General features: G+C 36.4%; 1 protein-coding gene across 7 annotated transcripts in view; it reads right to left on the bottom strand.

Moving 5' to 3' along the window:
- PIK3C3 (phosphatidylinositol 3-kinase catalytic subunit type 3) overlaps positions 1 to 14181 on the bottom strand; it is a 167927-nt gene extending 153746 nt beyond the window's left edge. For 6 of the 7 annotated variants that reach the window (XR_009497258.1, XR_009497257.1, XM_059894393.1 and 3 more), the window contains exons 1-3: positions 14024 to 14181; positions 10787 to 10975; positions 5115 to 5258 (exon numbers count right to left, since the gene is read on the bottom strand). Coding sequence is in view for 5 of the 7 variants with exons in the window: in XM_059894393.1 (XP_059750376.1) it covers positions 5115 to 5258; positions 10787 to 10975; positions 14024 to 14091 (401 nt within the window). In the remaining 2 variants the exon portion in view is untranslated. Of the gene's footprint in view, positions 1 to 5114; positions 5259 to 10786; positions 10976 to 13577; positions 13688 to 14023 lie in introns of all 7 variants that reach the window. The other variant, XM_059894394.1, reaches the window with a different exon arrangement.
- Between the last annotated feature and the right edge of the window lie 1399 nt (positions 14182 to 15580).

Raw genomic sequence — 15580 nt, 5'->3', positions numbered from 1 at the left:
CATGCCGCGGAGCAACTAGGCCCGTGAGCCACAATTACTGAGCCTGCGCGTCTGGAGCCTGTGCTCAGCAACAAGAGAGGCCGCGATAGTGAGAGGCCCGCACACCGCAATGAAGAGTGGCCCCCGCTTGCCGCAACTGGAGAAAGCCCGCGTACAGAAACGAAGACCCAACACAATCAAAAATATAAATAAATAAATAAATAAATAAAAATAAATTAAAAAAAAAAAGCTACCATGAAGACCCACAGTAAAGGTTGAACAAACTCATAAAAGGAGCTCTAGACAAATATGTTTTTTAAATATGCTGTCAAGTTTCTGAGTTTTGTTTTTTTGAAGAGGGTTAGAGATAGTCTTCTGTTAGTGTGTTCTCTTTTTTTAAGTGTTGTTTAACAAGGCCTTTCAAACAATATAAAGTCTATTCAAACAGCATCCTCCCAAAGCTGAAAGGCCAAGCTGTCAACTGCAATGAGAATAAGACTAGAAGTGTGTGCAGGTGAGTAGACAAGTCCAAAGACTCCCATATTAAATAATTTTTTAATTAGGTACACGATGGATATAGTGATGCATTTTTCCCATCTTTAAAACCACTGTACTTAACTGTAAAAGGTTCACATTAATTTTTAAACCATTATTATCATGATCTGACCAATGGAAAATTTCTTAGCAGATTTTCCTGAGGTAATAAAGAGAATTTTCACTGAATATTATGTAAGGTATGTAAGTAATGATGCCATAAACATTTAGATTGGAAACTATAAAGGACAGCTACAAGCTGATGAGCAGTATAAGATTAAGAACCAAATATGTTAAGGTCTCTAAGGCTGGCAATAAACAGGTAATATCCAGCAACTATATCTGCAAAAGCTTACTTTATAGGCCCAACACAAAATGTACTGACTGGTTGTGAAGAATCAATACACCCAATATTTATCTATCATGTTAAAGATCAAAAAAAAAGTGTTATTATTTAAAAAGCCTTTATAAAGTTCATTTTCTTTCCCTTTCAACTGAGAGACATTCAACATCAAGCAGACCTTAGTCTCTAAGAAACTGGGTACAGTGAGGTCATAATACCACTTTCAATGAATATCCCTAAATGTACCTTCAGAAACAGCAGAAAGCTTCCCTTCCTTCTCTCCACTTCCTTACCCCCAAGTGAATAGTTTGGCTGAACTTAACTAAATCAAAAATAAGTACAGTTGGCAGGAAGTCAGTTTACTAAATGATTTAGGTGCCTTGGGATGGATCTGGAGAAGAGATTTAAGGATAGGGGACATGGAAGGTAGGGGTGATGCCAAGTGATTCAAATGATCAAGTGAACATATTACTTTCTCTTGACACTAATGGAACCTTTACAGAGAGTTACACAGCCTCCAGGCGGCAAGCAAGAAGATGCTCAGAGCATCAAGTCCATTTGGGAAATTAAGCCAAACAGGCAAGAAAGAAGAAAACAGTACAGCAGGATCTCCCTCAGACACAAGCAGAGGCCCCAGTAACAGCAGCTGTAGATGCTCCAGCTCCCAGTGCCAAGCCATTACAGCAACAACTGGCCTGACTTCAGAATTCACATTTGGAAAAAACATCTGCAAGAGAAGTATACAGCTTGCGTATGATTCTTTGCCAATTCAACCTAATGATCAATCAATTCTTTAGCTACTTAGGAATCTCACAAGCTAGACTTTCAAAATGAGGACAGTTAGTTACTCCAGCCGTATCCTAACAGATCTGTCTTTCGATTAACTACACTATTCTCCAAGAAGCACTGCTTCACACTGACTCAAGTATACAAAACAGGTATTAGCAAACAGCAAGAGTTGGTAGTCACAGGACTCCCGATACTATTACACAGCTATTAGACACTTTGAGGACCACTTTTAAAAAGCTAGTAAGTCCATACCAGGACTATTTAAGGAACAAGGTGGGGTACAACTGGTGTTATTTCATTGCCTAAGAAACATTTAAGGAAATGAAGGTCTAAAGCAGCATTTCCCTAAGTCATGAGAACTGTGGTGGCACATGACATGATTTTTAATGGTAGGTGGAAAAAAATTTGCACAGGCTTCCTGCTGAGATCACACAGAAGACACATGCTACTTTCTCACCATGAATGTCAGCAACACCATGCAGAGAAGCAGCTGTGACCCAGCAGTACAAGTGGATGTCTGCACTCTGCTATAGCACCTGGAACATCCTGAATATCATATTCTTCCACAATCCAAAGGTGCACAGGAAGTCCAGTATCCTGCGAGGGAATGCCTCGGCTTGTCTCCACTGCACCCCAGTTAGCCTTCAAGGGAAGGCCCCAGGACACAGAGAGAAAAAGGAGTTATTTTAATTTCATAGGGCTTCTCAGATTTCCTTTTTCTGAGGTGCAGGTCACTATAAGCATCAGCCTAGAGGGAATAGTAGGTGATCTAACATGAGTCATTATACACACACATCCACACAATGATTACTACTGATTTCATGTACTTTATAAAAACTTGCCAAAGGCCAAGTAAAACAGTGTCACAAATGTCAATCTGAGAATTGATTTGGCTGTAGGCAGGTCATTTCACTGTACTTCTGTGGAAATTTCTATTGTCTCACACCTATAGTCTAGTCAGATTGTCTCCTGAAACTACATCCTAGGGTCAATGAAAATGTATCGATATATGAGTGTTAAAAGAGGTGTTTCCATGAGGGAAACTCCTGCTGTTATTTCAGAAGGTAAACCACTAATGAAGAGGCCAGGAGTAAAAACCAAGAGGTCTATCTGGCTGTTTCTCAAGAAGATTTAACCACTAAGACTACAGTAAGAGTAATAAACTGTTCTGCATTTTTTTCTATATGGCAAGCAAATTCCACCCTGGTAGAGAAAGTAAAAAGGTACAAACACTCCAGAAAAGAAACATACTGATTTTGTAATATGTCCATTCTACTATAACATGCCATTTTATCAGAAACCATATTTAAAACTGGAGGCCATGATGTCTCAGACTATGTCTAAATTATTGTTCCTGCATGGATTTCAATAATAAATATTTCTTTAATTGGTACATTAAAGTAAAATACCTACACATTACTAAGCAATCAAGCTATTCTAAATGAAATTATATCTACATTTTATTCATGAGTTGAAGCTTTTCTGAGACATCCTACCCTGAACAGAAAAATTCAATATTGTAAGGATATCAATTCTCTCTGTAATTCACATATATAATTCAATACAGTTTCCCAACAAAATAACAATGAGCTTTTTATTTTTAACTGAGGAAATAATATTAATATTTATCTGATAAAATATAGAGACTATCCAGAGAACTTCTGAAAGGACTACGAATGAGGAAGATTATCCATCTCTAATATTAAAACATTTTATAATTAATAGTATTCAAAACTAACAAGAATAGTTCAGAAATAATGACAGCTAATATTTACTGAGCACTTATTAAGCTCATTACATGTCTTTAGTAATTTATCATCATAAACTACTCTGTGAGGTAAATACTAATATCTCATTTTACAGATAAGGAAACTGAGGCATAAAGAGATTAAATAACTTGCCCAAGGGTACACAGATAATAAGCAAAAGAGTCAGGTTTTAAACCCAGACAATCTAGTTCTACCTGCCTTCCTAACCACCACTGGTTTATAAAAAACTGATAAATTCAACATCATAATTTAAGATTCATGAGCTGCAAGTAAATAAGCAACAAACAAATATATGATAATTCAAAAGAAAATGTCAAACAGGAGAAACAATATGTGTAACATGTAACACACAAAGGGTTAATTTCACTAATCTACAAAGACCCCTTACACATTAATAAGAAAAATGACAACTCAAAAAAAAAGGCAAAGAATTTTATGGTATGTGAATTATACCTCAATTTTAAAAAATGGGCAAAGGATATGAAAAAGCAATTCACAGAAACATAAACACAAATGTAAAGGGAAATACCACAATACGATCATCTTCACTCATATTTAACGATGTGAAAATTAATTTAGGAGATAACATTTTTCAATTTTAAAATGGGCAAAAATTAAGAAGTTTGATAATACCTAGATTATGGTCTCTACCATTTGATACCTAAAGGAACTAGGACTTCTTTCAGAGAGTCCAGGTCTGGGGCAGGAAATTTCCCAATGAGCCTGGAATAGCTTGTCTCCAGAAAATAAAGAAGCTACCAATGACTACTGCTGTACTATACTGTCAAAAGAACATGGGATCAACTTGAAGGGGCTCCTACTGACCAAAAATTGGAATTTTTGAGAATTATAAAGAATAAAAAGAACAATGGATTGAAACATTTCAAAACTGTTTAAAAGTTCATGATAAAACTAAAGAACAAAAAAACCAAAAAACAATCAATCGTCACTTTCAAGGTTACCAAGGCACCATACCAACCAATTCATTCTTAAAATTGTTAAAAGAGAAAAAAATTAAACATTCATCTGCCTTTCCTATATGAACTGTATACCAAGGTAACTCAATATATGTTGAAACACCATGTTTTTTAGAGAAAAATTCCTATTAATAAACATAGAAAGAATATAATGTCAACAATTTTCTTAAGATGAAGAGTGATCTCTCTGTTCAGGAGAAAAGGGATAGAGAAAAAACACCCTAAAGGACTATCATGTTTTTGTTTTTGTTTTTTTTTACAATAAACTTCTATTATCTATAAATTTTTAAAAACAAAATTAACTTTCCTATTATAATCATTACCATTACAGCAAATTAGTGCTTTAGTACTTTTTAAACCCTGTTTGTCCTTTTTGTCACTATTATGACAAAGCAGAAAAACCCTATAACAAAGCAGTTACAGGATATGACAAATAGCCTTTTTTTCCTAAAAATAAGGTTCCAGTTTCCAATGACTATTTCCTAATAGAAATCTCATTACCAATCATTAACAGTAGAGAAATACAAACTGTTTTTTAATTAATCTATCTGCATCTCCTGAAGGAAATATGTGTCAACTTCAGTCTCAAGTACTATGGAATCATATGTATCCAACAGGTTTCACTTCCTAGCACAGAGAACCAGACTGGGCATAAACTATTAAGGTCAAGAAAGAAAAGGGCCAGAAAGCAACAACATTTCCATAGGAAAAGAAAACGCTTACCCGTATTTTCCAAACAGCGAAACTGTTGTTCCTCCCACAGGCACTGCCTTTCCTGGTCCATACACATCCCATATAGTCAGGGCCACTTGCGCATTCCTGGGCAGGTCGGGGTATTTCACAGGCAGTTTTAGCCATTCATTCCAGCTATGGAAATAAAGTCAACAAAAACATAAAGCTAAGGAAAGAAAGTCAACATAAACATATGTGTATAACTTTCTTTTAAATTAACAAACCATACAAGAAGGTTTGTCCAGAGAAAATGTCAAAAGATTAAGTTAGTAGTACAAAAAATAACGTGGCACTTACCTCAATTTTGCTCTAGGTAACTTCTATTTTAAATACAGGCATATATGTATTTTATTTCACTTCACTTTATTGGGCTTTGCAGATATTGCATTTTTTACAAATTGAGGTTTATGGCAACTCTGCATCTAACAAGTCTATGGGTACCATTTTTCCAACAGCTTTTGCTCATTTCATGTCTCTCTATCACATTTTGGTAATTCTTTCAATATTTCAAACTTTTTCATTATTAATATATTTTTTTATGGTGATCTGTTGTAAGTGATCTTTGATGTTACTACTATGACTCGCTGAAGGCTCAGATGATAGGATTTTTTAGCAATAAAGTAATTTTTTTTTTTTTTTTAAAGAAATTCACGTTCTTTTATTTATTTATTTATTTATGACTGTGTTGGGTCTTCGTTTCTGTGCGAGGGCTTTCTCTAGTTGCGGCAAGCGGGGACCACTCTTCATCGCGGTGCGCGGGCCTCTCACCATCGCGGCCTCTCTTGTTGCGGAGCACAGGCTCCAGACGCGCAGGCTCAGTAATTGTGGCTCACGGGCCCAGTTGCTCCGCGGCATGCGGGATCCTCCCAGACCAGGGCTCGAACCCGTGTCCCCTGCATTGGCAGGCAGATTCTCAACCACTGCGCCACCAGGGAAGCCCCGTAAAGTAATTTTTAATTAAGGTATGAACACTGTTTTTAGACACAATGCAATTGCACACCTAACAGACTACAGTATAAAGATAACTTTCATATGCATTGGAAAACCAAAAAAATCGCTTTATTGCAATACTCGCTTTATTGTGGTGATCTATACCTGAACCTGCAATATCTCCAAGGTATGCCTATAGAACACATGAAAAAAAATATTTTGAAAAACAAAGCTCATGAAAAATAACACTGGTAAATTCTTTAATCAAGAAACTCAGACATCAAGGATTTACTGTATAGCACAGGGAACTATAGTCAATATCTTGTAATAAAATATAATGGAAAAGAATAAGAAAAAAGATATATACATATATATGTATAACAGAATCTCTTTGCTATATACCTGAAACCAACATAATACTGTAAATCAACTACACTTCAATGAAGAAAAGAAAAGAGAAACAGACAATATCACTAAGACACAAGGAATATAACAATGGCTAATAAAAATCTGGGAAGACACATAAACCTATTAGAACCAAAGTTGTTTTAGAACTAAACTGTGATTTTTTTTCTGTAAGCATTCTCCAGAACAGTTTTTTATTAAAAAAAGAAAGAAATCAGAATTACTCATATTATACTCAAAATGCTGCTAGGTATAATATGGTCCTATAATATACATCAGTATCTCAATAAAGCAGAAAAAAACCAAAATTTTAAAGAGCTCAAAGGAGACCATCCACTAACTTTGTAACATGAAGAAGTTACTAGACTGCTCTGGACAGGTATGCAACAACTTTTTACATGAGATTTTTCTTCCACTCAAGTTATTTCATTAATACCAATAATGCTTAGCTATTGTTTTTTTTAATGCTTTCAAAGCATATTTTTACATATGATTTCACTAAGGAATGTTTGTTCTTACTAACAGTAATGACAGCACAGCTCTCCCATTTTTTTTACTGTCTATTCACCTCTGCAAATTTTCTTCTGCATTCAAACTTAACACTGGATTTATCTGATCATTTCAACTTCCTTAAACAACAGATGGCTTTTAAGATCCCAAAAGAAAACTATGCAAACAACACACAAAGTAATACCCAGCAGACACAAAGAATTGCTTCTCTCTGTTTACTCAAAATTATTCTCAAAGGGCATATCCCAGTCTAGGTCAAATACACCTGCATCAGTAAGAAACTGAACAGAATTTTCACGAACTTATTAAAGAACAAAACATTTACATCCACCGTATAAATTCAAGGACCTACAGGAAAATTAGAGATGGCTATCAATTTAAAGGAGACTCTAAACGTCATTAAATCCTTTTCTTCTATGAAGTTCTTAAAGAAATAAAATACATGCTTTAAAAAACCTTTCTCCCCTACAGATAAGCTTAAGAAACTAAATGAATTTACTTAATTACTTTCACATGGTGGGCCAGAATGACAAGGTAAATACTAAGCAGTGTAACCTTATGCCAATGAACAAACCACAGAGATTAGTTAACACAGGCTAAAGTTAAAGAGAAAAGTCAGTAACAATATCCAAAATGAGCTGTGAAAATACTCACCCTTATATTCTGTCCTTTGACTAGGAGACAATACGTAACAGCAAGCAATCATTTGCCTCAAACCTTTTGCCATCCAACACCTGACCCCCACACCTCTTTAAATTAAAGCAAAAACACTTTACCGTTTTACATACTGGGCTTCTGCAGAAGATTTCTTTTGAAGAAAATGAATCTGCAGCTAAAAAATAGTTTGAAAACTACTCAAGATATTCTAGAAATTATGGAAAGATCTGGTCAGACATCAAAGAACTGTGTATTTTGAACACCATTTTGTTCTCTCCCTTCCCATGAATCATCCCTTCTTCATGCCCCAACTCTAATTAGGCTTAAACTCACCTGGCAACTTTCAAAATATTCCAGTATTCTAAAGCCTGATTCTGGATGGTATGACTTCCCACCATGTACCCCACACCCATACACCAGTGTACTAATTCTCTAGTCTGATTAATGCACTCTTAAATCCTAACTTTCTAATTTTAAAATTATATTAGATAGTCTATGTCTAAAGCCATTTCAAATCCTCCACGTGACAAGACAAAATATAAATTAAAATAAAATTTAAACCACTTGCCTGCAGAATAATATTCATATATATAACTTAAAATGTTTCAGTATTTCACACCTAAAGATGATAATTTTACCCTAAGTGTAACTAAAGAAAGTACAGGTTTCCTCCCCATGGGCTCTCTTATTATAGGACAGGATAGAATAGAATATGGTAGAAGAGATTCGGATGAATTTTGGATGAGCTTCTCATTATTTGAACTCTCACAACTCACTACCAGAAACTCAGAAATCAGATTTAGACAACTTGGAATCTCATACTACCCCAAAATACTTTCTGAAATGCAAAAATTAAGATAGCAAGAGATCCTTTTGTGGATAATTTATGTTCCCCACAGTCTACAGAATCTTCTTTTAAGTCAGTGCTTATAGAAAATAAGGGCTGTATAAAGTTTGCCCTTATTTATTTTAGAAGTGCTATTTTTGTTTTGATGAATTGGTAAAAAATTCAACTCTTAAATACTAAAGGGCAGGATGTACAAAATCTGCAAATGTTTCCCTTAAGCCCAAAGAGTATATTTAAAAGAACATAGGGACTTCCCTGGTGGCGCAGTGATTAAGAATCCACCTGCTAATGCAGGGGACATGGGTTCAAGCACTGGTCTGGGGAGATCCCACATGCCGTGGAGCAACTAAGCCTGTGCACCACAACTACTGAGCCTGCGCTCTAGAGCCCGCGAGCCACAACTACGGAAGCCCGCATGCCTAGAGCCCGTGCTCCGCAATAAGAGAAGCCACCGCAATGAGAAGCCCGTGCACCACAACGAAGAGTAGCCCTGCTCACCACAACTAGAGAAAGCCCGCACACAGCAATGAAGACCCAACGCAGCCAAAAATAAGTAAGTTAATTAATTAAAAAAATAAAAGATAAAAACCTATCCTCATATATTTACCCAACGTAAGGTATTTTCTCAATCTACCTTCTACACAGCTGTTTTAAACCTTTTAATTAAAAAAAAGCCATTCTAATTATTTTAGAGTACTTACTTTGTTAGTTTCACAATTTAAAAAAATATAAACTAAACACCTCAAACCTTGAGAGAGCAAATATGAAAGTTTTTATATCCTTGAAAATACATAATACATAAACAATGCAGAGAGGAGCTGGTAAATGGGAGGAAGAGGAGAAAGATGTTAATCTCCCTATAACTGGGAATTTGCTTTTGCTCTAATCTCTTTTATTGCCAAGGCATGGAACAAAACGACCATACAATTTCCCCCAAGAAAAGTGGAATTCTCCATAAATGTTGACTTCCTAGACCTAAATTTGAGGTTCTAAGTCTTTTGGGGGATCACAAGCCACCTCAAAAAGTCTAATAAAAGCTTTGAGTTCTGTCCCTGTAAAAAATTCTGCATACAATTTCAGGGTTTTGTAGATTTCCTGATTCCAGTTTAAGAACCTCTGATACAATTATAGGAGTTTTGGTGGGTTGTTTTAGGTGTAATGATGATACTGTAGCTATGTTACAGACATAAAGAAATATTTAAGTTAAGATGATATAATATTCGGAATTTGTTTCAAAATAACATTGGGTATAGCTGAAACAAGATTGGCCTGAGTTAGTAATTACTGAAGCTAAGTGAGGGAGCCCTGGAAGTTCATTATATTATTCTCTCTACTTTTACAGGTTTGAAATTTTCCAGAATAATAAGTACAAATACATACATATACTTGTGTGTGTGTATATCTAGCCACAAAAAGACTACTAAAGAAATTACACCATTAAAACAGTTGGTTTCAGTGTAGCCAGATCATCAGAGCTTAGGCTTCTGATCTCTCCACAAAACCTTTCCCAGTCTGCTGGGCCACACTTGGTAAACAAAGGGTTGTATCCTCAACAGCACAGCCTGGGAGTCCATGTGGCCACATCCTGTCCTACATGAATACTGTGGGCATAAACTCCTTCACTGAGAGGCACACAACCTGTGTATCCTGTACCAAGCCTACCAGGGTACTGAATAATACTCACGAATCAAACATTAAAACTGCACCACACAATCTATCAAATAAGAAGTGTCAAGAGATTATATTAAGGACCTACAATACTATCCTGGAAAAACGGGAACTTCATGTTCATTACATTTACCTCGAATTCCAACAATGGCTTGCTAATGCAGCATGCTTAATAAACAAAGAACTTAAAAAAAAAAAAGTTAGTTTCATATTTAACATAAACATCTGATCCAAACAGATGACAACATATCTCTCTCTAAAGATCTGAGTTCCAAACATCAGCTTAGACAATATCTCAGACTATCCAAAAGTGTTTCTGTGTTCAAGGGCATAGAATGGGAGCAAATTTAGAGACGTGTTTTTGGTTTGGGTCATTTTGTGAATCAGTCAAGTTCTCATAAAAATATGTCAATATACTCAATACAAACATAAATTCACTTCCACCTCAATTAGGTAAATAAATTCACTTTCACCTCACTTCCACCTACTTTATCTGAGTAGGTTCCTACTTTAAACTATTTGATCACTGCTTATAGGTATTAAATAAAGAATTTTAATTCCTCTGTAATCCCAAATAATACTTTCAACATCTATAAAGAAATGGGAGAATAGTCTGGAACCCACCATATTCAAGAAAACAACTTACTTCCATCTCGTACTAAATGCCTTGTAGGAGGTTCTCACTGGCAAGGCAAGAGGCTTCCCTTCTGCGAAAACTTGGCAAGTAACATAGAGGTCAGAACATGTTTCTTGGTACAGTCCTGAAAACTTCAACATTGGGTCTTCTAGAACAGCTTTATAACTCTTTTGTTCTCTCTTCCCTTCCAAACTTCCTCTGAAAGCATAAAAGCAATAATGTTTAGACACACATTTTTAAAAGACAAACACAACAAATACTAAGAGTTTATGTTTATGTCACAGTAACCTTATGCTACCTGAACATTTTCCTATAGATGAAATTAAAGTCACTTTTTCATTTACTAAAGGTCTCTTAAAATACTAACATGCCTAAGATAATTCCTAACTTCATCAACATATTTCTCTATTTTAGGTTTCTTAATTTTAAACCCTGTCATCAACTCTTGTGTCTACCTTCTAGATGTCACCAGCTTTCCAAGCATTAGTTTCATTTTATTAATTTCAAGTTGACCACTTATTCCTGTAGTCTTTCAACAACATTTACTGTACTAAGCATAGAGGTCCAGAAATGAAAGACAAGATAAACAATACAGTGTTACAGGAAAATATTAAGTCCTTGCTCTAGGGAGAAAACTTACTTTTAACTGCATATTTTTTGTATGCTTTTATTTATTTATTTTTTACTATGTAGATGTATTATCTAATCAGTTCTTTAAATTAAGAAATACAGTGTTTTAAGTAGTAAAAGATATGCATAAATTATAAAAGAGGTAGGAACATTGCTTGGAAATCAAGATTACATCATATATTGTGCCAGGCATTTTATAGAGACTTTCTTACTTACTTTTCACCATATTACCATGTTATAAATCATGAAGCAGAGACTCAGAGATCAAGCTTATTATACAGGATCACAAAGTAAGTAACAGAGGTGAGAATAAAAACCAGGACAGAGGAAGCCAAAGCCAATGTTCTTCCCATTACAGAAAGATATATCAGAAAGTCTTAGGAGCACCTAACGTGGCTTGGAGGTAGGGACTCGTAACCCAGATAGATGCCTGAAATGAGCCTGAACAATATATGAAAGATGAGAGCCAGAGGCAGAGAGTCATCCCAGAATAAAAGAACAGCATATACAACTGCAAAAAGGCAAGATGGTGTGTCTGACGAACTACAGGTTGGTATAGCTAAAGCATAAAGCTCATGTGGAGAAGCTAGAGATGAGAATGAAGTGTAGGGGGGCAATGAAGCCAAGTAGCCACCAAATTCAGTACAGTGCCTCACGCAAAATGAAAATCCAAAAACCTGTTAACTGAACAATTTGAATTGAGAGAAATATAATCAGATTTGTGTTTATGATACCTTGGCAGGAGTATAAGAAAGTAATAGAGAGGTGGGACTGAAAGCAAGATCAGTTGGAAGACTTTCAGTCAAAATTAAAAGGAAAAGGGTAGACTAAGCCTAGGGCAATGGGGTTTAAAGGGGGCATGGATCGAAGATACTGAGCAGGTAGATTCAAGACAACTTGTAAAGGATTAAACAGAGAAGGTGAGAGGGGGTGTCTGCATGAATCCGTATGACTCCTTTTCTGTCTTAACCAAAATCAGTGAATGATGCTAACAATCACCAAAATAGGGTGAGAGAAGATAAGAGTTAGAGGGCACGCTAATGATGTGCTCCATTTTGGACAAGTTGCTTTTAAAGTGCTTTGGGACATCCAAAGTGACCATGTCTTGTGGGCAGTTTGATATTCAACTATGGCACTAAGAAAAGAGACATCAAAGTGCAAGTTTTATTAAAACCACAGAAACAGATGAAAAGGCCTGGGGAAAATAAACAGAATTTTAAAATTTACTATTCTCTGACTATATGATTCTAAACTGATACTTCCTGCCCTCCCCAAAACTAGTCTCAGACGCTAAAAGGTGGTTTGTACTGAATTTTGCCAAACTTCTGATTTATGCTTTATCTTTTCCTCAAAATACTCAATGTGTGTCTGTTAATAATGGACCAGTTTTTAAAAAATTTTTCTTCTTTTCTTTTCATGTTCAAAAGTTTCAAAAAAAAACAAAAAACACATTCATATGTCCAAGAAATACTGAGAGGAATAAGACTGAAGGAAAGTCCTTTACCAGATGATGGCAATACAGGTCCTGTATAAACATCTACTGGTGTATGCTGTAAAAATTACTTTAAATGGGTGTGTAAAGTATTATACAAAGGTACAGTTTGGCATATTATTCTTACCACCACCACAAAATGAACAGTAAAGGACTTGTCAGAGTCTGAAGTAAGTAACTTCTGGAAACAATCATTCAAAGGAGCATCTAATGCTCAGAAAATGTATTTACTACAGGTATCTAGTCCTATGCCTGAGTCACATTTGTTGAATACTGACTAAAACATACGATGAATGATGTTGGGATTAATAATCTGTGATAATTTATGATAGTTTTCACATATGAAAATACATCTGTGAGACTGCCAATGGACATAATTTCCAACTTGGTGCTACCTGTTCCCCATCTCAGTTCCATTATTCTCATCTCAAGATGTCATGCCCTGGACCTTTACTTCAACTGTGATACCCCAAGATTTTCCTGCAAGGCTCTCTTCTTATATATTCTGGTCCCTTTACACCTGGGGCCCTCCTCACCTTTGACTGACTCCCAACTTCCCTGGCTAAGCAATTCCAGACTGTCGTAAGATTCAACCTAATCCTCTATCACCTCTCGTGTTTTTAGTACTACATCCATGTGCTCATCTTATTCTCAGCTACCTTATCTGCCTGTATCTACCTCTTCATAATTTCTTCAGTCTCCATTCCACCTTCCAGCCCCGTTTTAAAGTAAGATCTTCCAATTATTCACGGCAGGACGACGATTTAACCAAGACTTGATTTCTTTATCTGTAAGATGAGACGGTTTCTTTATCTGTAAGATGAGACGGTAGTAATCCCACAAAAGGTTGCAGTGAACAGCAAAACGCTTTCTTCAAAATAAACCCTGTGGGACTTACGAACTTATTCCTACTGCTGTCCTTCTCACTGAGACCACGTCCTCAGTCCTCGCACACGGCCCCTCTCCAAACTCCCGTTCACCTCCGTTTCCCTGGCTTCAGCCTTCCGGGCCGTCCGCAGGCCGACCATCAAGCTAATAAGCATCTTCTCTCCCCAACCCATAGGCCCCTGCCTCTCCGCCCCTGAAACTCTGCAATCCCAGTCCCAGTCCCCAGATTCTCTTACATTTTAAGCTGCACGTTGATGTCCAGGTCACAACTGTAGATGTAGTGAAACTTCTCCGCTTCCCCCATGGCACCCCCGGGCAAGAGCAACACCTAACGCCGAAAACGGGGAGCTGGGAAGACTCCGGCACTGAACTTACAGAGCCGCACAACACAGGCTCTTCCGGTTCCGCCTCTCAGCCCTTGCTCCGCCAATCCCTGCCGGGAGTGCGTTCCCACGCGACGGAACTCCCCTCCCCTCCGAGCGTTCTTCTGCGCATGTGCAAAGGGAGCCCACCATCTTGCTGGAGTGTAAATAGAATTCCGGAAACGCAGCCTATTTGGTTACATTCCAGACTTCCTGTGTTCTTCCTGTGTTAGCGGTGGTTTGTTTCTTGTTTGTTTTTTGTTGTTTGTTGTTTTTTTAAAGAAAATAAACTGTCTTTTGAGCCTGAGCTATTTCTAAAATCAGTCCAAAAGGAAATGAAGTTCAAAAAGAATTGTCACAACTTTCACTGGCTACAGGTTGGTTAACCAGGGAACAATCACAGGAATTAAGAGTTTTACCAAGTTTAAATTTCAAGGTCCCTTCCAAAACGTGTAGATTTAATCATGTATTTTCTATCTCAAGCAAAGATTTCCTCTTTCCGTTATAAAGAGTGGAGGAAGGACTACACAGAGAACAAGGAAACCTGGATTCCAGTTTCGTGCTACAAATATATAGGCTACTTTAATCAAAGTACATGGGTGCTTGTTTACACAGGGTGTATTCAGACCCAATGTACCTTTGAAGACCTAACCCTTGTTAGAACCTAGAAACATCCAGTAACAACTCTAGGACTCAGATTTCTGACCTCTAAACTCCTACAATGTTTATTTTTATATTTAATAGTATGTAAAATTGTAATCTGCATTTCCAACTAGATCCAAAACTCTTGGCAAGGATAGTGTGCCCCCTTGGTGCCTCATACATTGTTGAGTTTAATAATTCCTATTCATTATTATTGGTGATATTGAATAAAAGTCTCTGTTTTCTATGTGTTTATTTTTAGGTGCCACGTTGTAAAAGGGACATTGCTAGAGTATATATAAATTACTATAATTAGGGGAGAAGAAAAAGCTTTCAAGGAAAGATTGAAAGGAGTGTAGCTGTTTAACCTAGAAATCCAAAAACAATGGCTAATGCACAATGTTTTGTCCCAAGTAAATTTTCAAAAATATTTGTGGAAGCAACACTAGGGAAAAGCATGATAGTTATTCTCCTATTACTTACAGTTCCAACAAAAAGAGAGCCAACTTGATTTGTTCCTAAGTATAACTATTACCAATGGTTGGAACTTATAGGAAATGTAATTTCAGCAAACAAAGAAACTTGAACTTTCTAATCATCAGAGCTCCCAACAGTAAAACAGATAGTTACAAGTGCCATGTCTATGGGATAATTCCAGCGGTGGATGTCAGGTCTGATGTGAAACAGGTTTCTCAAACTTGAATAAAATATTGACAATTTGTAAAGAACTAAATTTTCTGATCCCAGTGCTGAGTTAAATTACTTTTATTGTAATGTTATTTAATGTAT

Source organism: Balaenoptera ricei, chromosome 14 (genome assembly GCF_028023285.1).
Source record: "Balaenoptera ricei isolate mBalRic1 chromosome 14, mBalRic1.hap2, whole genome shotgun sequence".
Taxonomy (NCBI): Eukaryota; Metazoa; Chordata; class Mammalia; order Artiodactyla; family Balaenopteridae; genus Balaenoptera; species Balaenoptera ricei.
The sequence above is the reverse complement of the archived record's forward strand: the minus strand, read 5'-3'. Positions and strand labels throughout refer to the sequence as shown.